Source organism: Peromyscus californicus, unplaced genomic scaffold, assembly GCF_007827085.1.
Source record: "Peromyscus californicus insignis strain IS unplaced genomic scaffold, ASM782708v3 Scaffold_24__1_contigs__length_46423439, whole genome shotgun sequence".
NCBI classification, from domain to species: Eukaryota; Metazoa; Chordata; class Mammalia; order Rodentia; family Cricetidae; genus Peromyscus; species Peromyscus californicus.
In genome coordinates, this window is record NW_026294535.1 from 12,494,388 (window position 1) to 12,518,280 (window position 23,893).

Here is a 23,893-nt window from a genome sequence, read left to right on the forward strand (position 1 = left end):
TGGTCTTATTAAATAAAAATCTGGAGCCAGATATTGGGGTTTGAAACCTGAGAGATCAGAGGAATAGGAAAGGCCACAGCTAACCTCACCTCACCAACTCTGCAGCTTCCAAAGAGAGCTACTTCCTGTCTACCCACACCTATTTGCCTTTCTTTTCTGTTCCCTCATTCGCTCTCTCAGCCCAGCTATATCACTTCCTCTTCCTGCCCAGCTCTGTCACTTCCAGTCTGTCTGTACAGACTCCAGACCTCTATGGTTAGTGCTGGGATTAAAGGCGTGTATCACCATGCCTGGCTCTGTTCCCAGTGTGGCCTTGAACCCACAGAGATCCAGACAGATCCCTGCCTCCCAAGTGATAGGATTAAAGGCGTGTGCTACCACTGCCTGACTTCAGCATTTACTATAGTGACTGACTTTTCCTTCTGATCCTCAGATAAATTTTATTGGGGGACACAGTATATTGGGGGACACAATACATCACCACACAGTACCATATAGATGATGCCACCAAGTTGTTCTGCTAGCCCAAGACATTTTCTGATCACCTTTACCACAGCTGTAGAGGCGTCTGTGCCCCTGAATGGATGAATCTGGGAAGACACCTCTCTCTCACCTTCAGTTTCACTCCTTGCAAAGGGATTTGCATTTAACAAGCTGAATCTTTGATGGGCGAGGTCGAGGTACCTTTCCTTGTTTCGTGCAAAGTCCCAAATCTCTCTGTAGTAGCACTTATTTGTTTTAAAATTATAGCAGCTTCCTTTACACATACCTCATCTGCAATGTTTAACTTGCTTATTCCTTTCCCATTACACTGCTTTCCCATGATGTATCTAAACCACACGGTCAGGGACTCACAGTGATAGTCCCACTTCTCAGTGTCAGTTTTCTGTATTAATTACTTTTCTTGTCACCATAACAAATGCCTGATAATAAGAATGATTGGGAGGGAGAATTGATTTGAGCTCATGGGCTAAGAGAGTAGAATTCATCCAGGGGAGCACACTTGTGCTTCCTGCAAGCTTTGGTCACAGTGCTCTTATCAGTCTCTATAATCTTTTTGTTTGTTTCTTTGTTTGTTTGTTGAGATTTCTCTGTTTCTCTCTGTAGCAGCCCTGGCTGTGCTGGAACTCACTCTGTAGACCAGGTGGTCCTCTAACTCACAGAGATCCGCCTGGCTCTGCCTCCCGAGTGCTGGGATCAAAGGTGTGTGCTACCACCACCCAGCCCAGGCTCTATAATCTCATTTTATGTGTATTTCTGTCTGGTAAGATTTTTCACTATGTTCTCAGGGTCAACAGCACGCCTGAGTGAAGCCTGCTCTACATATGTTTTCTTTGTAACTCACCTCAGAACCTTTTTGAGCTCAGGGGCTCTCGACAACACTTCAGTTCCAACTACAGTCACTTTCGACAGCAGGGTTATAAGAAAGAAAGCCAAGAAATTGCTAAGCACATGACACTCAATAGTCCATAGACAGTTATTTACAATATGAAATCTGAAATGAAAAAAAATAAAGCAAAATATAACTTTGCTTGAGCTCACCTGGGACTACACATCACAGACAACTCAAATTCTTTGACACTCTGCACCTGTCTGCGGGCACGAAAGGACCATGCACATTGACTTTGGGGTACAACTTATCAAGTAAGGAAATCCACAGGGATGGAGCGAGCATTACTTCTATGTCAAATCGAAGGCATCTTTCTCCATCCGAGGGATTCCTTTGCGACATCCTATCACACACAGCAGAGCTTTCCAAAGGCTTTGCAACAGATGTTTTACACAGAAACTGAAAAATGCAAATTGTCCTCAGGGGAGCTCACTGGGCTGGCATGCTGGAGTCGCTGGGACAGTTGCTTCTACCTACACCCAGCCTAGTGGATTTACCCAGTGTGCCGTGGAAGTCCAATACTTTACAAAAGTTTGTTTCTTTTCTTTTCGAGATTATAATATAATCATCCTTTCTCCTTCCCTTTCCTGTCTTATATACCCCTCTTACTCTTTCAAATTCATGGCCCCTTTTTTCATTAATTGTTGTTACATGCATATATTTATATGTATATACATATATCTTCCTGCATATAACCTGCTATGGGCCTAAGGTGATGAGGCAGAAGGCTCAGCCATGGGCGTGGCAGAGGGAAGATGCTCAATCTAAGGTAGACAAGAGCTAGAGGAGGGGAGAAGGATGAGTGAATAGACTAAAGATAAGATATACCCTTGAAAGGTACTCTTCCAATGACCTACTTCCTCTACTGAGGACCTCCCTCCTAGATCCCACTACCTCTCAATAATACCATCAAATTATGAATCTGTCAATGAATTCATCTATTGAGTAGATCAGTGTGTTCATCATCCAGATTGCTCCCCAAAGCCTCATCTCTGAGTATTGCACTGGGGATCGAGTCTTCAACAAATGAGCCCTGTTTTGGTTTTGGTTTTTTTTGGTTTTTCAAGACAGGGTTTCTCTGGGTAGGTCTGTCTGTCCTGTTTGTCCGGTCCGCTCTGTAGACCAGGCTGGCCTTGAACTCAGAGATTCACCTGCCTCTGCCTCCACAGTGGAGGCATGTGCCACCACCACCCTGGCACAAATGAGCCTTTTGAAGGGGACACTTCATATCTATAAAACCTTCCATTCCAACCCCATGGATACCAAAGGCCACATTATGAGGGTACTATTTGAATAGGATTGTATATTTTAAATACTTGGCTCATTCCCTGGCACAGGATAAACACAAACTCCTCTGGATTGTATTTGTTGATGACCTAGATATCTTCCTTGTTTATGACATCTGTGCCATGGTTCCTCAGAGAAGACAAGAGGTACCCATAGCGGGAGTGATGGTGGTGTCCATGGAGAGGAGGATTTATATGTGATGAAGAAATATCCCAGCTACCGCACCCAGTGTAATCTTTCCAGCTCAGCCTACGAGTGTCTTTGTCCTACTGAAGATGTTTAGCGGGGTGTGTTTTGTTCTCATTTCAGGGCTGGAATCACTGCATATTTGCAAACTGCCCATGTTTGCCAAAAAAGCGGTCAGGAAACCAAAGGTTGCATTTGCAATACCTGCCCTGAGTCGGAACGCAAAGGAAGCCGATTGGTACAAGGAGTATCTCCGGTACAGAAATACCTTCCTGGCGCTGAAGGAGTTCTTCAAGCCTTTGCCTTACCATTACATCCACAGGACCTCAACCACCAACCAGTGCTCCCGGTAACCAACCTCCCTCATTTTAGCCATCTGAAATCTGGTTCATGGTTGAGAGACATTAGATCAGTGGTTCTCAGCCTTCCTAATACCCTTTAATACAGTTCCTCATGTTGTGGTGACTCCCAGCCATAAAATTAACCCGTCGATACTTCATAACTGTCATTTTGCTACTGTTATGAAGTGTAATGTAAATATCTGATAGGCAGGATATCTGATATGCGACCCCCCCAGAGGGGTCATGACCCACAGGTTGAGAACCACTATGTTAAACGCCCCTTTCTTTCAGCTCTTTCATGTAGGTTCAGTAGGGTCCTATAGGTGGCTTAACACACGTGTGCAGGCTGGGTTAGAGATCACCACCTCTGGGCTGCTTTAACTCACAGATGTGAAAATACCTGCTACAAGCAACTTAGAGGAGAAAGGGTTTATTCTCATGTGCAATTTTAGGAGCTACCACTCCATCCTGGCAGGGAAGGCACAGCAGGGGATGTGGGTCAGGCTTGGGGGGGGGGGGGCTTTTCCACATCTCGGTGCCTCAGGAAGCCAAGAAAGTGGGGATCAGAAGCAGGGCCAGCCTATAGTCCTCAGTGCCCTACCCCTAACAACCTGTCTCTGCCAACCAGGCCCCACATCCCCCCCAACATGCCACCAGCTGAGGACCAAAAGCTGAACACCCAACAAGACTGTGGGGGACGCTTCATATCTGAACCATAATACATACTTATTAATGAAGAACTTCCCTGAAGCTGAGATCCACTTACACACGCAGATCCAAACCCTCGAGCTCTCTCTGCTCTGCTCTCTAAGAAGGCGTCTCATTTAGCAGTGGAATTTGGATGGCTCAGGAACCAAGTCCTAGTTTGTCTTCACGGGTTTGGACAAACACATGTTTAAAAACTAGCTGTGCTGCTCACACATCTTGTCAGCACATGCGTGGCACACACGATGGTCTATCTCTCCTTCTTTGTCAGCGTTCTGGAGGGAACTGTGCCCTGCTTCATTCCTCAGCACAAAAAGAACCTAATTCTCCACCCCTCTGTGTCTCTGGGCAGGGGTAGGCCGCTAAGGGCAAGGCTCTGAGAGGGTTATAGGCTAGTCCTGCTTCTGGTGCCTCTTTCTTTGCTTCCTGATTCATCAAGATGAGAACAAGCCACCACCAAAGCTAAACAGGGCACTCCCCGCCAGGGAGAGAAGTCTCTGGTGTCAGCTCCGGCTGGATCTGGACAGCGTGGGAAGGGGAGACACCGTCACAAAGACAGCTTGGTCCCTTAACTGGGTGGCAACCTCTGAAGCCAGGGAAGGTTCTGCCTCCTTTCACATACACCGCAGACCACCCTGTGCACACACCTGGCAAGACCCCAGCCTGAAACTGTTCCAGTAACAGTTAACAAAGAAGACAGATGGAAAGAAAACCCATAAGCACAATGAGAATGTGCTTTGTGCGTTTTTGATATTAATGAATTTTTGGCTTTTATTGTTTTTTAAGATTAAAATGTAATTGCATTATTTTCCTCCCTCTCTTTTCTCCCTCCCACCCCTCCCATGTGCACTCATCTTGCTAAACGTATAAATGCAGTCTGCTCGGTCTGTTTAGTGTTACTTGTATGTGTATAGACGACTTCAGGGCTGACCACTTGGTATTGGATGAGCAATTGGAGGACTTGCCACAGGACAGACTATTGTTCCCGCTCTCAGCATTTCTTAATTTCTTGTATGTGGTGATATTTTGTTACACCCTAAAAAAAATTTACCTGAAGATGAGAGAACAGAACAAACCACTAGAGTAAACACAGAGGCCAGGCAGTGGTGGCACACACCTTTAATCCTAGCACTCGGGAGGCAGAGAGCCATCTAGATCTCTGTGAGTTCAAAGCCACCCTGGACTACATGAGATTGACTCAGTCTAGGAGAGAAACAGAGCCAGGCAGTGGTGGCACACACCTTTAATCCCAGCACTTGGGAGTCACACACCTTTAATCCCAGCACTTGGGAGTCACACACCTTTAATCCCAGCACTTGGGAGTCACACACCTTTAATCCCAGCACTTGGGAGTCACACACCTTTAATCCCAGCACTAAGAAGGGAGGGATATGGCTGGACGGAGAAAGGTATATAAGACGTGAGGAGGCAGGAACTAAAGCCTTTGGGCTGAGGACTCACAGGCATTAAGTCAGAGGATTCATGGAGTTGGTGAGGTGAGACATGGCAGTGGCTTGTTGCTTTGTCTCTGATCTTTCAGCATTTACCCCAATATTTGGTTCCGGTTTTTTGTTTTTTTAAAGACCAATTAGATTTTGTGCAACACTTGTCCAGGGTTTGGGTCCCCCTGAGACTTCCCCCTTCCACATTAGCAAATCTTCTGCTGTTACACTTCTTCAGGGCTTTTTTAAGCAGTCATATTACTGAGGTATCCTGGGTGAAGGCTCTCCTGTCATTTCTAGACATAATCTCACAGCAGCCTTCCTAGGACTCTCGCTCTTATGAGCTTTCTGCCTCCTCTTCAGTGATGCTCTCTGAACCTTGGGTACAGGAGTTGTCATAGATGGACCAGTTGGGGCTTGTCTCCTCTTCAGTGATGCTGTCTGAACCTCAGGTGCAGGAGTTGTCGTAGATGGACCAGCTGGGGCTTGTCTCCTCTTTAGTGATGCTGTCTGAACCTCAGGTGCAGGAGTTGTGTTGTAGATGGACCAGTTGGGGCTTGTCTCCTCTTTAGTGATGCTGTCTGAACCTCAGGTGCAGGAGTTGTGTTGTAGATGGACCAGTTGGGGCTTGTCTCCTCTTCAGTGATGCTGTCTGAACCTCGGGTGCAGGAGTTGTCGTAGATGGACCAGCTGGGGCTGGGTACCATATGATCACTTGTTTCTATATTTTGACTGTTTATGGTTTTCTGTACTGGCTTCCTTTTGTTACAAGGAGAAGTTTCTTTGCTGAAAGGCTGAGTATTTGAAGCCTTGTCATCATACCTCATTAAGGCTGCTACATAAAATGGTGCCATGAGATGGCTGACCACACAGTGAATTATTGCAGCTGTTATCAGTCACCCACAGGTGTGTGGTTAGGCACAGTCAATGAGGGAAAGACTTGGTCAACATCCTCCAAAGGCTTCAAGTCTTCAGGAAGAGATGGTATGGAGTGTGAATAAACAGAAGAATAGCAATGACATGTTAGCAGCGCAGTATAGCTAGAATGGGAAAGATACGCTGAGGAAGGACAGTTTTTTAGAAAGGGAGGATGTGTGTGAATGTGTGCACGTATGTGTGCATGTGTGTGTATGTGTGTGTGTGCAGGCAAGTGTGTGTGCATGTGTGTATGTGCAAGTGCATGGGTGCGGGGTGTGTGCGTGTGTGTGCGTGTGTGTGTGTGTGTGTGTGTGTGTGTGTGTGTGTGTATCTGTGTCTGTGTTATTTTTCTCTTGCTGTGATACAATACTATGACCAAAAGCAACTTAAGGAAAGAGAGTCCATTTTGGCGTACTATTCCAGCAGCCTAGAGCCATAATGGTGGGGAAGGTGAGGCACACCAGGAGGAGCAGGAAGTTGACTGATCACATTTCATCTAAACACAGAACTAACAGGACGTGAGGCAAGGCTATAAACATGCAAAGCCCACCCCTAGTGGTCTATTTCCTCTAACAACTCTACCTCCTAAAAGTCCCATAACCTCCTCAAACACACTGCAGGTGGGAACCAAGTGTTCGAATGCACAAGCCAATGGGGAGCATTTCTCATCAAACAATAACTATGTGTGTGTGTATACATACATACATATATGCACATATGTACACACACACATACATATACACACACACACACACACACACACACACATATGTGATGCCGAGGTTAGGGGACTGAACATCCACGGCCTTGCACACACCCACACTGAGTGCGACCACCATTGCTTCCCCCTAACGCTGAGCTGCAAAGAAGGATGGTTTTGAGAACATTTGCATAGAGTCCTGAGTTCAGGTGGTGGTGAGTATTTCAGCTGAGAAATGAGGACAGTGTGGAATCCTGATGCCGTCAGGGTTAGTTACAATTCCCCGAACTCCACTTCCACAAGGACTGAGCTAAACACAATTCCATTCAGGATTTCAGGTACTGTTCATGACCTGCCTGTGCTCAGCTGTAAGTAAGCCCTTGCTATGGTCCTTGCCCCACGTTAGAGCCAGGGAAGCTGGGGCTCAGCTAACAGAGCAGCACAGTGGGTATATGAGCAAAGGCCCTTGATAGGATGATGCAGGCAAATCAGAGGGATGCTGTGCAGTGTGGTACTGCTGAGCTTAGGGTGTGGAAGACTGTAAGAGGAGTTCTTCCTGTCCTGACTGCCCGCTTCCAAATAACCAGCAGCTGCTTCCCAAATAACTGACTTGGAGACTTAATATAAATTATAAATGCTAGACCGATAGCTCAGGCTTGTTACTAACTAGCTCTTACAACTTAATTCATTTCTATTATCTGTGTGCTTCCCTGAGGCTTGGGGCTTTTACCTCTATCCCATTTTGTGTGTCCAACTTGTTCTGCATCTGGCTGACAACTCCTCTGGCTTTGCCCTTCCTCATCTCATCATTCTCAGTTTGGTTTTCCTGCCTAACTATCCTGTTCAGCTATTGCCCGGTCAGATTGTTTATTAAGCCAATCATAGCCACATATATTCACACAGTGTACAGCAGGATTATTCCACAGACAGACAGATAATAAGCACGGGTTCAGAAAGACCTAAGCTATGATATACAAGAACTAACAACCCTGGGTGGAAGAGGCCAAGAGGAGGCCAATGATTGCAGAGTGTAGTTTATCAGGGACTTATGGACAGAACAGTGTCTCATATGATAGCCAGGAGAAGGATCTCTGCACCCCATTGCAGGAGGAAGGCAGTTACATGGCGGGTGTCTTGGTTAGGGTTTCTTTTGCTATGACAAAACACCATGACCAAAAAGCAAGTTGAGGAGGAAAGGGTTTATTTGGCTTACACTTACACATTGTAGTCTATCATTAAAGGAAGGCAGGACAGGAACGCAAACAGAACCTGGAGGCAGGAGCTGATGCAGAGGCAATGGAGGGGTGCTACTTACTGGCTTGCTCAGCCTGCTTTCTTATAGAACCCAGGACCACCAGCCCAGGGATGGCACCACCTACAATGGGCTGGGCCATCTCCCATCAATCACTAATTAAGAAAATGCTCTATAGCCTGATATTATGGAGGCATTTTCTCAATTGAGGTTCTCTCTTTTCAGTTAACTCTAGCTTGTGTCAAGTTGACATAAAATTAGCCAGCACAGTGAGCAAAGTTGGGCTGAGGCCAACTTGAATGCATAGTAGCTTTCTTGAAAAGTGTTGGCATGTCAAGAATCTGTTAAGAAATATTCAGGAGTCAGTGGGCAGCCAGAACTGTGCAAATGACTGTCTTAATGTCTTTGTTTGCCCTGTAGGACTTAGACTGCACATCAGGGTCACCCAACAGGAAACTGTAGCTGTTATGATCATGATGGTTATTGTAAGGAGCTAGAAAGATAGCTCAGAGGTTACCAGTATGCACTATTCTCGCAGAAGACTCAAGTTTGGTTCCCAGCATCCACACTGGACAGCTCACAACCACTTGTAACTCCATTTCCAGGGGGACCTGACTTCTGTGGCGTCTGCAGGCACTACACTCAAGTGCACACACACCCCCACATAGACATAATTAAATCACTTTTTACAAGATGGCTGTAGTCATGTCAAGTTGGGTCCCTATAGCAGGGTGAGTATTCGGTATTCATGTAGTGCCTTGAACTGTATGCAAAAGCAAGATCAGTCAAATCTCAAGCCAGCAGTGGTGAAGCAAGTCATCACCATGCAAGTCTGCTCCATGATATTCATTTAGACATCAAAATTACCCCAGGGAGGTTAAAAACACACTTCACACTTAAAGGTCAACTTGTTTTTGTGGCTCAGTAGCCTAGGTATCAGTGAGACCTCAAAGGCATTGATAATTGATGGGGCCTTCGTTTATGTTTACAAAATGTAGCCGAAACTTGTAGATCCATCTTAGGCTTTAAATCTTGACATAAAAGAGCAGCAGGCCTTCACTCACCCGTGAATTAAAATTGGCTGTGTTGGAGAAAGCCCGTCTTAAGTGTTACCGCTGCTTCTTAGGGTTTTCTTGCTGTGGTTCAGTTTCCTGCTAAATCCTGTGTGTGACATGTGATGGACGATTGGTAGAGGGACAGTAGGGCAGAATGCTGATAGCAGAGCCGTACCAGCTAGGGAACCTTCAAGAACCTGGCACTTGAGCAATAATAGTACCTACTTCATGAGGTTGTGTAAGAATTAAGCAAGAAACACATGTCAAATATTAACGCTGTGTCTACCACCTTTAATGCCAGAGAGAGAGAGAGAGAGAGAGAGAGAGAGAGAGAGAACTCCTCCCTATCTACTGATCTTTTCTCCAGTTATCTCAAGGATTTATATTCAGAACTAGGTCTGGTAATAGTAACCCAGAGAGTCTGAGAAGTTGGCTCAGTCTGTTGTTTGTTATTGCTCTCTTGTGGGACCCACCAACCAGCTCCCAATAAATCACACATGGAGGCTTATTCTTAATTATAAATGTCTAGCCTTAGCTTGGCTTGTTTCTAGCCAGCTTTCCTTAACTTTAAATTATCCCATCTGGGCTGGAGAGATGGCTCAGAGGTTAAGAGCACTGACTGCTCTTCCAGAGGTCTTGAGTTCAATTCCCAGCATCCACATGGTGGCTCACAATCATCTTTAATGGGATCTGGTGCCCTCTTCTGGCCTGTAGTCATACATGCTATATACATAATAAATAAATAAATTTTTAAATAAATAAATAAATAAATAAATAAATAAATAAATAAATAAATAATCCCATCTATCTTTTGCCTCTGGGCTTTTCCCGTTCTCTTACTTCTGTAGATCTTACTCTTACTCCGTGGCTTGCTGTGTAGCTGGGTGGCTGGCCCCTGGGGTCCTCCTTTCCTTGTTCTCTTGCTCTTTTGTTTCTCCTCCTTTCTTCCAGATTTCTCCTTCTGTATATTCTCTCTGCCTGCCAGCCCTGCCCATCCTTTTTCCCACCTTGCTGTTGGCCGTTCAGCTCTTCGTTAGACCATCAGGTGTTTTAGACAGGCACAGTAACACAGCTTCAAAGAGTTAAGCAAATGCAGCATAAACAAAAGTAACACACCTTAAAATAATATTCCCCAACATTAGTCAGTTTACTGACTTTCTCAAAAGCTTCAGAACTTAAGTTTGGATTCCCAGCACCCATGTCAAAGCCAGGTACCTGGGTCTAGGCAAGGGCTGGAACTCATTGGCTGGCCAGCCTAGCAGAAGTCATGAGGTCCAAATTCAATGAGAGACCCTGTCTCAAAAAAAAAAATAGGTAGACTTTAGTCCCAACGCTTGGGAGGCAGAGGCAGGCAGACTTCTATGAGTTCAAGGTCAACCTTATCTACTTAGTTAATTCTAGGATATCCAGGACTATGTAGAGAGACCCTGTCTCATCCCTCCTTCAAAAAAAAGGTAGAGAGCAACTGAGTAACAGCTCTCTGGTTTTTCTCATAAGAGCATTAATCTTGCTAGGTAAGGCTTGTCCCCTTATGACTTCATTTAACCCTAAGTTACTTCCTGAAAAGAACTTGTCTTAGTGCAGGTACATTGAGGGCTGGAACTTCAACAAATAAATTTATTGCTTTGTTTTGAGTCAAGGTCTTTTTTTTATTATTATTTTTGGTTTTTCGAGACAGGGTTTCTCTGTGTAGCTTTACGCCTTTCCTGGAACTCACTCTGTAGCCCAGGCTGGCCTCGAACTCACAGAGATCCACCTGAGGCAGGGTCTTATTAGCCCAGGCTGGCCTCATATAGTCCAGGCTAGCCTCAAACTCATTATCCCGCCTCCACCCCCTGAGTGCTAGGATTCACAGGTATGTGTCACCATGTTTGGTTTATGTGGTGCTGGATCAAGAAGATCGTGCATGCTAGGCAAGCATTCTACCAACTGAGCTACACCCCCAGCTCCAACATACACATTTTTTTTTTTGGTTTTTCGAGACAGGGTTTCTCTGTGTAGCTTTGCGCCTTTCCTGGAACTCACTTGGTAGTCCAGGCTGGCCTCGAACTCACAGAGATCTGCCTGCCTCTGCCTCCCGAGTGCTGGGATTAAAGGCGTGCGCCACCACCGCCCGGCTCCAACATACACATTTTAAGGGGATACAAACATTAGGTCCACAATAGTTGGCTTCAGAACAAAGAAACTGAAGCTGATGGTGAATACTTTAATGATTAGCTTTCCTCACTACTAGGAATTATAATTGTTAGTAACTAAAATACTGAATTTTAAGCAGATTTTAGCATCTCATAAAAAGCTAATCCAACTTCATGGAGTTGTTTTCTATAATGCTTCATTACTTTCCTGGGAGTTTGGTGGAAACATGAACTTTCTCCCACAAACAGATAGGAATACCAAGGTACAAAGAAGTGAAAGACTCAAGTTACATTTCAAATGACAGAGACAGACAGACTGGAATTCACCCTTCTGACTTCCACTCTGTTAAGTTACACGCCTTATATTGTCCATGTCTTACTGTTCTGTTTCTGTAAAGAGACACTATGACCAAGGTAACTCGTAGAAGAAAGTATTTAATTGGGGGCTTGCTCAGTTTAGGTTAGCCCATGATTATCATGGCAGGGAGCAGACAGGCATGGCGCTTGAGCAGTAGGTGAGAGCTTTACATCCTTATCCACAGACAACAGGCAGGGGGAGCTGGTGTGACCTTTTGAAACCTCAAAGCCTATCCCCATTGACACACCATCTCCAACAAGGCCATACCTAATTCATCTAATTCTTCTAAAATAGTCACTCTCTGGTGACTATCCAAATTCAAATATATGAGCCTCTGGGGTCACTCTCATCAAATCCTCACAGTCTGTTAATAGGCAAAATAACTAACTCAGAACTATGCTACAGGAATGGCGTCTTCAGGAGTCGTTGAGATGGCAGGGCTAGAATGGGAAACAGACACACGAGTTCAGGTTCCAACTCCATTACTTGTATTTGTGGAGTTTGGTTCAAAGTACTGACCTTTTAGAATCTCATTTTTCCTAGTGTAGGAGTCTGCCCTCTGTTTCTAACTATAAGGGAATAAAGCAAGTGTCTTGCAGACCAGCCTTAAATGCATTCTTCCTGCACATGTTAAAATGCAATCAACACCCTGGTACTGTGCTATTGGCCACTACGTGCATATAATGTTTGGCTTACATTTGTTTGTTTGTTTAGCATGTTGACAAATGCAGTCCAGCGTTAGACTTGATGCTTTACCAAGGCACCCCCACCCATGACTCGGGGTTCTCCTTCTGCCCTTCTAACCCTTTAACCTGACTCCCCACCGTTCTGTTTCCAGGCTTCCTCTTCTCACTGGGAGGAAGGACTTGTGGTTTTCTTCCCAGCTGGCTTGTCCTGTGGTCCTGAGGAAGACCATGCGTGGGGAGAAAGAGGACGTATGCAGATGTAGCTGTCACATCATCCCCGAGGTGACAGACCTGGAGTATGACAACCTCATAAGCAACCAGCTGTCGCATGTGGACCAGATCATTGTAGTCTGTGTGTTCTCGGCCAAGAAAGAGGACAAGACTATAGGAGAAGTGACTGACGTGTACAAGGAAGTAAACAAATCCAGACACATGCCTTGCATTCAGGTGAGAGTTACACGGACAAAGTGTGGGATGTGTTTGCTTGTGTTTCATTCTAACAGGCTCCCTCAGACACATAAAGGATTACAGAAGGACTTCTGGCTCCCTGCTTTGTATTTGGCATTACAGTACATTTGTATAATAAAGGTCACAAATCTTCATGGCGTAGCTCTGGTTTGGGTATGCTTTCTCCCAACTAGAGTACCAGAAACTTGAAGAGAAAGGGTCTGGTTGGAGATGATTGCATCCCAGGGGCACAGCCCCTTGAAGAGATTAGTACTTTTCTTCTGGAGTTTTCTAGGGCTAACGCAACCGTGTTAGTTCTCATGAAAAGGAGTTGTTATAAAAGTAGACCACGCCATGCATTTGGTTCCTTCTGCATGCAGACATTTTTCCTTATATTTCTCCATCATGTTGTAAAGCAGTCAGGGAGAGAGCCTTCCTCAGAGAACATCCAGAATCATGAGCCAAATAAACAACTTAAAAAAATTAGCCATACTTTACCTAATGTCAGGTATTTTGTTATGGCAACGCAAAATGGATTAAAACACGTATATAGTATTATGGATTTGGAGTATGTACAGTGCCTATATATTACCACTCAGATGAAGATATAGAAGAATATTTCAGGCCTGAAAAACTCTTCTCTTTCTCTTTTCTTCCTAGTAAATAATCTACTAAACTAGCCAAGCCCAGGTAATCATATTCTTATTCCTTTGTATGCATAAGTTAGTTTTATCTTTTTCTAGATGGTCGTTGTATGCTTTAAAAAACCACAAGGTATAACTTCCTCTGCCAGAGGATAGGAACAGTAAAAACTATCCATCTGCCAATGTCTTCCCACTCTGTTGTCTGTGGCAGACATCACTAATCTATCCATCTGCCAATATCCTCCCATTCTGTCTGTGACAGACATCACTAATCCATCTTTCTCCATCTGCCAGTATCCTCCCATTTGAGGCCTTTGTCACCCCCCCCCCATGTCATCTCTGAGAGTTTTACTGCTTCTGGTCTTGGTCCTTCTGATATTTCCTATTATTACAGGGTGTTCTTTAAACACACGGACATACCCATGCCATTCTCCTGCTTACCCTCTAAGGCAGTGGTTCTCAACTTTCCCAACGACACAACCCTTTAATACAGTTCCTTGTGTTGCGGTGACCCCCAACCATAAAATTATCTTGTTGCTACTTCATAACTGCAAATTTGCTACTGTTAGGAACTGTAATGCAAATATCTGATATGCAGGATACCTGACATGCGACCCCCAGGTTGAGAGCCAGTGCTCTAAGACTTCCCTCTGGATGCAGTCCACGTTCTTCTGCTTGGCTCCCCATGCTAACCCCAGAGCTGTTCTTAGGGGGTGACTCAGAGTGCACAGTGCTTGCCCTTGAGCAGGCTGAACCTGCAAAGGCCTGGGGCCTCAAAGTACTCGCTGCTTCTGGTGAGTTGTCTTTGGGGTGTTGCCCTCGGTGTGCCCTGAACAGCTTCTGGGGAGTGTGTCATTGTTTCCTACTGGACCCTGTCTGAAACCCAGTAGGAAAAATCATCCCTCTAAATGAGGAACTGGAAAGCTTTGCTTCCCATGAGGATTTCTTGTTTCTTGCCCCGGGTTCGAGAATGGTTGGCAGCTGTCTGGGCTTCTCTTTCCCCTTTGCTTGCATACACAGAGGGGCACTCAAGACTGCATGATAAGGAACAAGTAAACGCATACAGACTGCCAAGTATGGCGGTTCAGGCCTTCAATCCACAGTGAGCGTCCTGGTATATCTACTGGCGCAGGGCAGGCTGAGTCTAGAACTTTGGGTTTGAGGACCAGAATGCTGTGGAATTTAGCAAAATTCTTTTGGCTATGTTTTAATATGGCGGAGCAGTGTAGGCCTTAATACCAGAACTCAGGAGGCAGGTAGATCTTTGTGAGTTCAAGGCCACCTGGTCTACAAAGTGAGTCTGAGGCTAGATGGGGTGCCATAATAGGATCCTGTCTCAAGAACAAACAAAACAAAAACCTAAAAAGCAAAAACAAACAAACAGAACAAACAGCAACCTAACCCCAACCCAAGCTCTCTTTTTCTTTTCCCGTAGAGTAATTTGGATTCCTTCCGGTTGCTCAAATACGATGTCACATCTGCGTCTCAGTTTACGGAACCTGGCCGCCCGCTCCTAGTCCGAAGACACAATCTCACCCCTGGAATTTTTTTGGTATGTGTGTGAGACACATGACTCTGACCCACCTGTTGGCTATGTTGATTGCCTGACTCAAAGATCATTCGGGACCAATAGAAGGCTAAAGAGAAAGCAGAAATAGTTTTGCTCGAGTCTGTAATAACGCTGAGCATAGGCCTTCTGGAGTGTAGTGCTACTCAGATGAAGTTAGAAATTAGACCCTCTTAAAACTGAGGTGCCAAGTCATCCCCCGTATGAGTTGACATGACTAAAGTCATGTGGAGATTCCTGAAGTGACTAAAGTCAATTCTCACCTTTAACAAGCTTACGTAATAAGATAGCTGAGGACATAAGGATACAGAAATTTATATAAGGATATATAAAATAATAACGGCATGAGTGAGACAAAATGAGGTAACGAATGAACTCTGAAAGCAGACTGAGTTCAAACCTGGGTTCCACTACTTGCCTGTGTGACCTCAGGAAATTACTCCACATCTCTTACAAAAGAAAGAAGTGGTTGCTAAACACATTTTCATAGCTTTATCTAAGGGAATGCTATATATTACATTTCTTGTGTAATGAAAAGAAATGAAATAAATATCTTGTGTTTTTAGAAAAGGATAATGAATTTATAGGATTGCTAGAAACATTCAGCAAAGCAATTAAGCCTGTGTCAACCCCTGGAAGGCATATCATGGACAGTAAATGTTAATCCCACTGTTGGGCTTTCTGTCACTGTGGGTTAGGCTGGCCTTCTCTAGCAATCATCTAAACAAGGCATGGTGGCACACACCTTTTATCCTAGCACTATGGAGGCAGAGGCAGTTGGATCTTGGTGAGTTCAAGATCAGCCTAGTCTACAGAGTGAGTTCCAAGATAGCCAGGGCTACACAGAAAAAAACCTGTCTTGAAAAAAAAAGAAAGAAAGAAAAAAGAAAAAGAAAATGAAAAGGAGCCTCTTCATTAAAAAAAAAAAGTCCTCTCTAGATTATTTTAATGAGAAGCAACAGCCTGGATGATCTTTTACCCTTCTAGATTTCAGCAAGCAAATGGACAAACCCACAAGTTTATCTCTAGTCAATAGATACAAACTAGTGAAATATAACTTTAGAAAAATTGTGTTTTAGAAACACTAAGGAGCCAGTAGTGGTGGTGCACACCTTTAATCCTAGCACTTAGGAGACAGAAACAGGCAGATCTCTGTTTGAAGCTATCCTGATCTACACAATGATACCCTGTCTCAAAGATGAAGAAGGAGGAAGAGGAGGAGGAGGAAGGAAGGGAGGAGGAGGAGGAGGAAGAGGAGAAGGAGGAGAAGGACTGTAGCAGAAGTTTTCCTGGTCCTGCCGGACTCCCATGGCCCTGCGGCTGCTTGGACCCAAGTAAACACACAGAGGCTTATATTAATTAAAATGGCTCGGGCCATTAGCTCAGGTTAACTATTGACTAGCTCTTACATTTAAATTAACCCATAATTCTTATTTATGTTTAGCCATGTGTCTTGGTACCTTTTCTCAGTTCTGCCTTCACATCTTGCTTCCTCTGTGTCTGGCTGGTGACTCCTGACTCAGCCTTTCTCTTCCCAGAATTCTCCTCTCTGCTTGTCCCGCCTATACTTCCTGCCTGGCTACTGGCCAATCAGCATTTTATATATTAACCAATCAGAGCAACACATTCACAGCATACAGAGCGATATCCACAGCAGAGGACTGCCATTGTGTTACTCATTTTTCTCAGTGTTGTGTCAAGAGCAACTTAGGGAAGCTTTGCTCTGGCTCACAGTCTGGGGATCTTGTCTATCATGGCGGAGAGGGTAAGGCAGGGAGATCTCAAGGCAGCTGTCAGTTAAGAAGCAGAGAGAGAGAAATGTTGCTACTTGGCTCCTTTCTCTGCTTTCCCTTTTCATCCATAGAATGGTACCACCCACATTCAAGGTGCGTCTTGCCCCTTCAGTTACTCTTCAGAAATGCCCTCACTGACATGCCCATTGGCTCAGAGACAATTCTAAATCCAGTCAATTCTACAAAAAAGATGAACCATTGTGACTATCAATAATCATGAGTTTTACTCTATATCCAGACACCATGCTAAGTAGTTTCTGTGTGTTTTATTATCTAAATATTCCAAGTAAGTGGAGCATGGCAGTGTGTGTCTGTAATCCAGGCTCTCAGGATTACCACAAGTTAAAGGTCAGTTTGTGTTATGTCAGCAAGACGGTGCCCAAGGAAGGAAGGAAGAGAGGGAGGGAGGGAGGGAGGGAGGAAGGAAGGGAGGGAGAGAGGGAGGAAGGGAGAGAGGGAGGAAGGAAGGAAGGAAGGAAGGAAGGAAGGAAGGAAGGGAGGGAGGAAGGGAGGGAGGAAGGGAGCGAGGGAGGAGACCCTTTACAGCAACTCAGAGGGGTAGCTGCAATCCTGATGTTGTTTCTCGTGGAAAGAGGTAGAAATAGATACTCAGATTAAGCAATTCATCCAAGGTCCAGGAACTAGCCAGTGACAGGATCCGAATTCAAATCCAGGTCCTCTCCCACACAGAGAGCCCTTTTAATAAAGAGCTCCCGTGAGGTCACATCCCAGCCCTGCTACCTGGATACTCAAAAGAAGCACAAAGCGACAGAAAACGTGCGTGCTGTGTGTGGTTGAGTGCCAGCCTCTGGGAGGAGTGGCTGGAAGGCGCAGAGCTTCTCAGCCTTGCGTGGAAAGCAAGCTAATTGCTCCATGTGCCAAATGACAGTTAGACAGGAGGAAGGGACTCGGTACAAATGAGATGGCCCGAAGTTTGATCCTGCCATCCTCTCATGTAAAACAGAGAAGTTCAACTGTTGATCTCGCTGTCGGAAAGTGAATTATTTTTCTCAGATCTAATCCGAAAATATATTTTCAGTTTTCACAATACAGACTGCTGTCACAGTAAACAGTGAGTAGTCGTTCTGTGTGGTAGGAGGTGTCTCCCCATACACCTGTCTGTCGCCGATGATCTACCCAGCTCCTGTCTGCCTTTCAGATCCTGGGAGTCTTGGCAGAGGAGACTGGTTGATCTGCAGCCTGGGTTTCCTATGACTTTACTGATGGGGAGAAAACCAGAACAGATCAGTCCAGAAATACCCATCTTGGTTAAGTGGCATTCGCCTGTGCCATCTCCACCCAAGGCTTCCCAGCGGAAGTTGGCGTGGTTCCTGGCAGGGGAAATGAACACTCACCCCCAAACCTCTGAAACCACTGGGTTCCTATTTAAATCCTGGCTGTGAAACTGAGAGGTGGCTTAGGCCTCAGCCGGCTGAACTATCTGTCCACTGGGTGGCAGTGTGGATCCATTGGAAATAAATGTGTCTTGTTCCTGAGCCAAAAAACTCCAGGCCCCTGAAAGCAAAGACCGTCGCGGGCAGATGGTGTTTGGAAGGCAGCTGGATGGGCACAAGCCGGGCTTTGGTTCTGGGAAGGAGGCTGAATGGATTTATGTTTTATCTTTCAGTGGAAAATGTGGGGGAAGGATCCTCTATTGTCCGTTAGGCTCAGAGTCTTTGGGGATGGATACGATGACCACATAAACAAACCTCCATTTTTCTAATAGTTTAACGAAGGCCAGAAGCTTGCAAAGAGCAGTGTAGGAACTGCTGACCATCCATGTCAGCTGCCACTCTTGGTCAGTGAGGATCTGTTCTCCAGGGACGCAAGCGTCTGCCACACCATTCATTACCCAGGGCTCTGAGGGGGAACGTGGCTATCATTAGGAAAGTTTGCCAAATGTCCAGGTCCCAGGTTTACATTGTTCGGTCTGTCCCGAATCGATCCCTGTCTTCAAGGGGGAAAAACACCAAAGTGAGACATGTTGGGAAGCCTCTGACTCAGTGTGACTGTGGAAATGATGGAAGTGTGTTGTGCAGGATACCGAAGAGGAGGGGATCACAGAGCCTGACAGGTCCCATTTTGAAGGAGTGAGAAAGTGACGTGAATGTTTGCTTCAGGAAGCTTTTGAAGAGGACTAGTAGGGGTTCTCTTCCACTACTTACTTCCTCCCCAACATGGACTGGAAGGAATAATAATCCACAACACATCGACGCATTACAGTGCTTGGTGAGCGATGCCGTGTACCATTGATCCTGCAGCTTTTTAGTCAGGATGAAAGGCTAAAAGAACACTCAAGAAAAAAGTGCATCCCCCAAACTATTTTGTTACTGCAAACCATTCTCTTTAATGTCATTTGGCCCAATCTGTTTGTGCTAAACTAATATGTTTATAATTTAAATCATTTAGTAAAGTTTTTTTTTTCTTTCGAGACAGGGTTTCTCTGTGTAGTTTTGGTGCCTGTCCTGGATCTCACTCTGTAGACCAGGCTGGCCTCGAACTCACAGAGATCCACCTGGCTCTGCCTCCTGAGTGCTGGGATTAAAGGCGTGCACCACCACCACCACCCGGCTAGGTTTATATATATATATATGTGGCAAGAGGTTTTGATACTGAAATTCCATGAAAACTGCAGTGATGTTTTCCAGGGGGTTTCTGCTTGAGTTCTGAGATGAGAATCAGAGCACACACTGGAGCTTCATTCCCCATTGAGTAACACTTCACACACTGAGTAACACAGAACACAGGCCACAGGGGCAGAATGCCATCTCTCAGCCCAGGTCACTTCCCTCTGCTCTTTGGGTATCTTAGGTCCCTTCTGTGCTACACCTTAACAGCATGAGTCTCCGCGGGGCACACTGCACCCAGAAGCATCTGATTCCTTTCAGTGCGTGGTAAAAACATTTTGCCCAGGCTTTGGTAGTCGTACCCAGCAGGGACCAACCACCCTCTCTGTAGGGAGGATGGGAGGATTTCTGAAGAGTCCTTCGGTAGCAAAGGCTGAGTCCTTTGAGGGACTGACAAGGGCAGGGTAGTTTCTCCAGGGAAGCAGGCCTAACCTGACACTCGGGTCTGTCTTTCTTTCCCCAGCGAGACACTGAGGCAAGACTAAGAAGACAGTGAGGTAGGGCCATAGCCACCTTCATGAGCCAGGGACGTCCTCATCTGTTTATCTTTTTTTTTTTTTTTTTTTTTTTGGTTTTTCAAGACAGGGTTTCTCTGTGTAGCTTTGCGCCTTTCCTGGTACTCGCTTTGGAGACCAGGCTGGCCTCGAACTCACAGAGATCCACCTGGCTCTGCCTCCCGAGTGCTGGGATTAAAGGCGTGCACCACCACCACCCGGCTCATCTGTTTATCTTGGCGAGAGACACCTTCAGGATCCATTTCTCTCTCCATTGTCCTTTCTTAGATTCAACTCATGAAGGTCTCTGGAGTCTTCTGTGATAGTTCGGTGAGAAGCTGATAGCTTGGATCCTTTGAGGCAAGGGTTCTATTGGTGCGGCACAAATTTTAGAAATGCAGAAAACCATAGAGAAGGAGGTTAAAATGACCTCATTCCTACTATCCAGAAATAACACCGGCAATGCCCTCTCTCTCTCTCTCTCTCTCCTTTCACACACACACACACACACACACACACACACACACACACACACACACATTTGGGATGACTGCAGGAAAGAGACACCAGAGGAAATCTAAGTACTTAAAGTAAAAAGAAAGTAAGTCTCTGTAATGTGGTGCCCCTTATGCCCAGAAAAAGCAGTCTGTGTAGTTGTGCAATAGCTCGATTCTGTAAATAGTTATGAAGTTTATATTTAACCTCTGAGAGCCTCAGTTCTGGCTTTGATCGCTTTAGGGCCGTGATTGTTATTTTTGTTATGTTCTCTACAGTAACTACAGAATCAATATTGGTACAATTTATTTGTGATAAAGTGAACTTAGTATTTGGAATACAGCAGCTCTGTACTCTTCCCTAAAGACATCGTGCACCTTTTTTTCCCTTTTGTTTTGTTTTTGTTTTCCTGAAGATGAACTCTCAATCTTCCTCCTTAGCCTCCTCAGTGTGGGAATTCCAGGCCTGTGCCCCCCTGCTCAGTTTGATTTTCTAATTGAGATTCAATGTCTTGAATCTTTGGAGGGGAAGCTAGGCCCGTGACCTAGTTACACACCAAGGAATTTGTTGGACACATTTCCATCCCTCCAAAGGAGTAAGCCGGCGGGGTGTGGTGACGCACACCTTTAATCCCAGCACTCGAGAGGCAGGCAGATCGCTGTGAGTTCCAGGCCAGCAAGGCCATTCCAGATTCTGACCAGAAGAGGGATGAAGTCTCTCTTAATATGAACATGGTCGGTAACTTTCATCACCAGAACCTACCAGTCAAACTTGGGGCACTGGGAAGCCAATCAACCCATTGTTTCTTTCATTTAAAAACAAACAAACAAACAAACAAACAAAAAACAGGCGGGGGTGGCGCACGCCTTTAATCCCAGCACCCGGGAGGCAGAGGCAGGTGGGTCTCTGTGAGTTCGAGGCCAGCCTGGTCCATCGAGCAAGTTTCAGGACAGCCAGGACTACACAGAGAAACCCTGTCTTGGGGGGGGGGGGGGGGAACTCATAAACAATGCATCTTGGTCACAGGAGCCCCTCTTCCCTCCTACTGCCCCCCTGGGAACCCCTGGTCTACAAGAGGGAGTTCCAGGACAGCCCGGGCTACACACGGCGAGACTGAAAACAAAACAGAAAACAAAAGAGAGGTTTCTTGGCACACTGGTGAATACAAGCATTCCAGCTGCTCAGAGTGAAGAGGGGAAGGTTGATTGAGCCCGGGAGGTCGAGACCAGCCTGGGCAACACAGACCCAGTGAAGAAAGGAGGAGGAGGAGGAGGAGGAGGAGGAGGAGGAGGAGGAGGAGGAGGGAGTGGCAGCTGCAGCTGAAATGAGTTATCTCAAGGTTGGTCAGTGGTGGGTCAAATGAAACACACACAAATGTATTTTAACAAATACAGTCTCTGGGTGATAATATTTATGACACCAAGGATGTAAGTCAACAGTCTTTGGAACCATTCTAACAACCCTTCCTGTATCACCTGAACGTTCCTTGCCACTTTTAGGAATGTCTGAGGAACTCAATTTCTTCCTTCCTTCCTTCCTTCCTTCCTTCCTTCCTTCCTTCTTTCTTTCTTTCTTTTTTTTTTTTTTTTTTTTTTTTTTTTAATTTTCAAGACAGGGTTTCTCTGTGTAGCTTTGGCACCTTACCTGGAACTCACTCTGTAGCCCAGGCTGGCCTCAAACTCACAAAGATCTGCCTGCCTCTGCCTCCCAAGTGCTGGGATTAAAGGTGTGTGCCGCCACCGCCTGGCTGGATCTCAATTTCTTAATGTCAAGCTACAGATTGAATACATACTTTATTCTAGCTCGAATGTAAATACCCAATTTTTTTCAAATCAAATGTGTAATAGCTCCAGTTGTTTAACTGCTAGCGATGGCTCCAATAATAATAATAACAAAACTACACAGAGCAACCCTGTCTCGAAAAACAAAACAAAACAAAACAAAAAAAGGACAGGATCTCACTGTGTAGCCCAGGCTAGCCTCAGACTCACAGAGCTCTGCCTGCCGCTACCTCCTAAGTGCTGGAATTAAAGGTGATCAGCACCATTCCTGGTGGGTAAGGGAGTCTTTACAGAAGTCTCTAACATGGTTTACAAGGAAGAATTCACTCTACTGACTGACCCCAAATGATTCTTTAGCAAATGAACATTATTGAGCACTATGCAAAGGCTACTTCTGACATCTGTGGGCTATTTGTTGTTAAGGTTGCTTCCAACCTATTGGCTGCTTGCAGCAAATGATCACCTCACACATTACCCTGTGTCAGGAGCATGGAAGAGACTTAAGATTGCAGCTATGGCTGGGCATGGGGGTGTACACCTTTAGTACAGTCATTCTACCAAAAGAATAAATGCACAAACTACATTCTGTTTATTGACCACTAAAGGAAATCCTCACTCAGGACTTTACCATGTGTTCATGATTCAGGGAACATGGTTCCCCTATCTGCAAATAAGACTGAGAACAAGAAGATTCACTGATAACCTGTAAGATCCTGCTTCCGCTGGGCATGGTGGCACATACCTTTAATCCCAGCACTCAGGATGCAGAGGCAGGCAATCTCTGTGAGTTCAGGGCCAGCCTGGTCTACAGAGCGAGATCCAGGCCAGCCAGGGTTACACAAAGAAACCCTGTCTTTGACAACAAAAACAAACAAAGGAACCTGTTTTCTACAGCGGCAGCCGAGGATGGGAAAGTTGGTCAACGTCATGATCTGTGAGGAGATCAGTAATTCAGCAAGTAGACCAGAAGACAGCCACTAAAAAAAGCAGGCCAAAGCTTTCACTGGAACAACAGCCCATGCTGCAAACCTGGGAGTCAAGTATCTATACAACGAGAATACCCCACTTCTCAGGAGGCTGGGCCTGATAGGCCATCTGGAAAAAGTATAAACTTAGAATGCTCGGAGATAGAGTCCACAGGAATGAGTACCATTGGGCATCATCTTCTGTGAAACTGTTAACGGCTTTCTAAAATTATGATGATTATCCTCTAAGAGCGAGAAAACTGGACCACAAAGAGTCAAGACCCTAGACTCCCCCCTCGCTTCAGGTCTAGTGTTCCATCTGCTATGCCTCAGCAAAGCTCTAAGGTTTAGTCTTGTTTCAGAACCCCTGAAGGGCTGAAAAGCAGGAGAGCTGACCCTGGGGACCAGAAAAGCCTAAGATGTTTTCTGAAGCCAGTATAATCTGGTGTCCTCCCTCTCACACCCAGTTTGACCTTACAGGTGTCACATCTAAATTTTATTCAAATCAGCTCTGCAGCAGTTTGGTCCATGATGCTTAAAACTCTGTCCTAGCTTGGCTGACACGTGTCCTAACACTATCCCGTTGACTTTTATACTAGACTCTTGACCAGATTATAGTGTAGAA

The 23,893-nt window shown here is 45.4% G+C and overlaps 2 protein-coding genes across 2 annotated transcripts in view; one reads left to right on the plus strand and one right to left on the minus strand.

Moving 5' to 3' along the window:
* LOC128119694 (uncharacterized) overlaps positions 1–23,893 on the plus strand; it is a 61,510-nt gene that overhangs the window by 29,046 nt on the left and 8,571 nt on the right. Inside the window, exons 6-7 of the mRNA XM_052753149.1 lie at positions 2,987–3,212; positions 12,608–15,098. Of these exons, the coding sequence (XP_052609109.1) occupies positions 2,987–3,212; positions 12,608–13,112 (731 nt within the window). The 3' untranslated portion in view covers positions 13,113–15,098. The remainder of the gene's footprint in view (positions 1–2,986; positions 3,213–12,607; positions 15,099–23,893) is intronic.
* The window catches only part of Vezt (vezatin, adherens junctions transmembrane protein), a 117,982-nt gene that overhangs the window by 9,518 nt on the left and 84,571 nt on the right, over positions 1–23,893 (minus strand). The gene's annotated exons all lie outside the window — the stretch shown is intronic.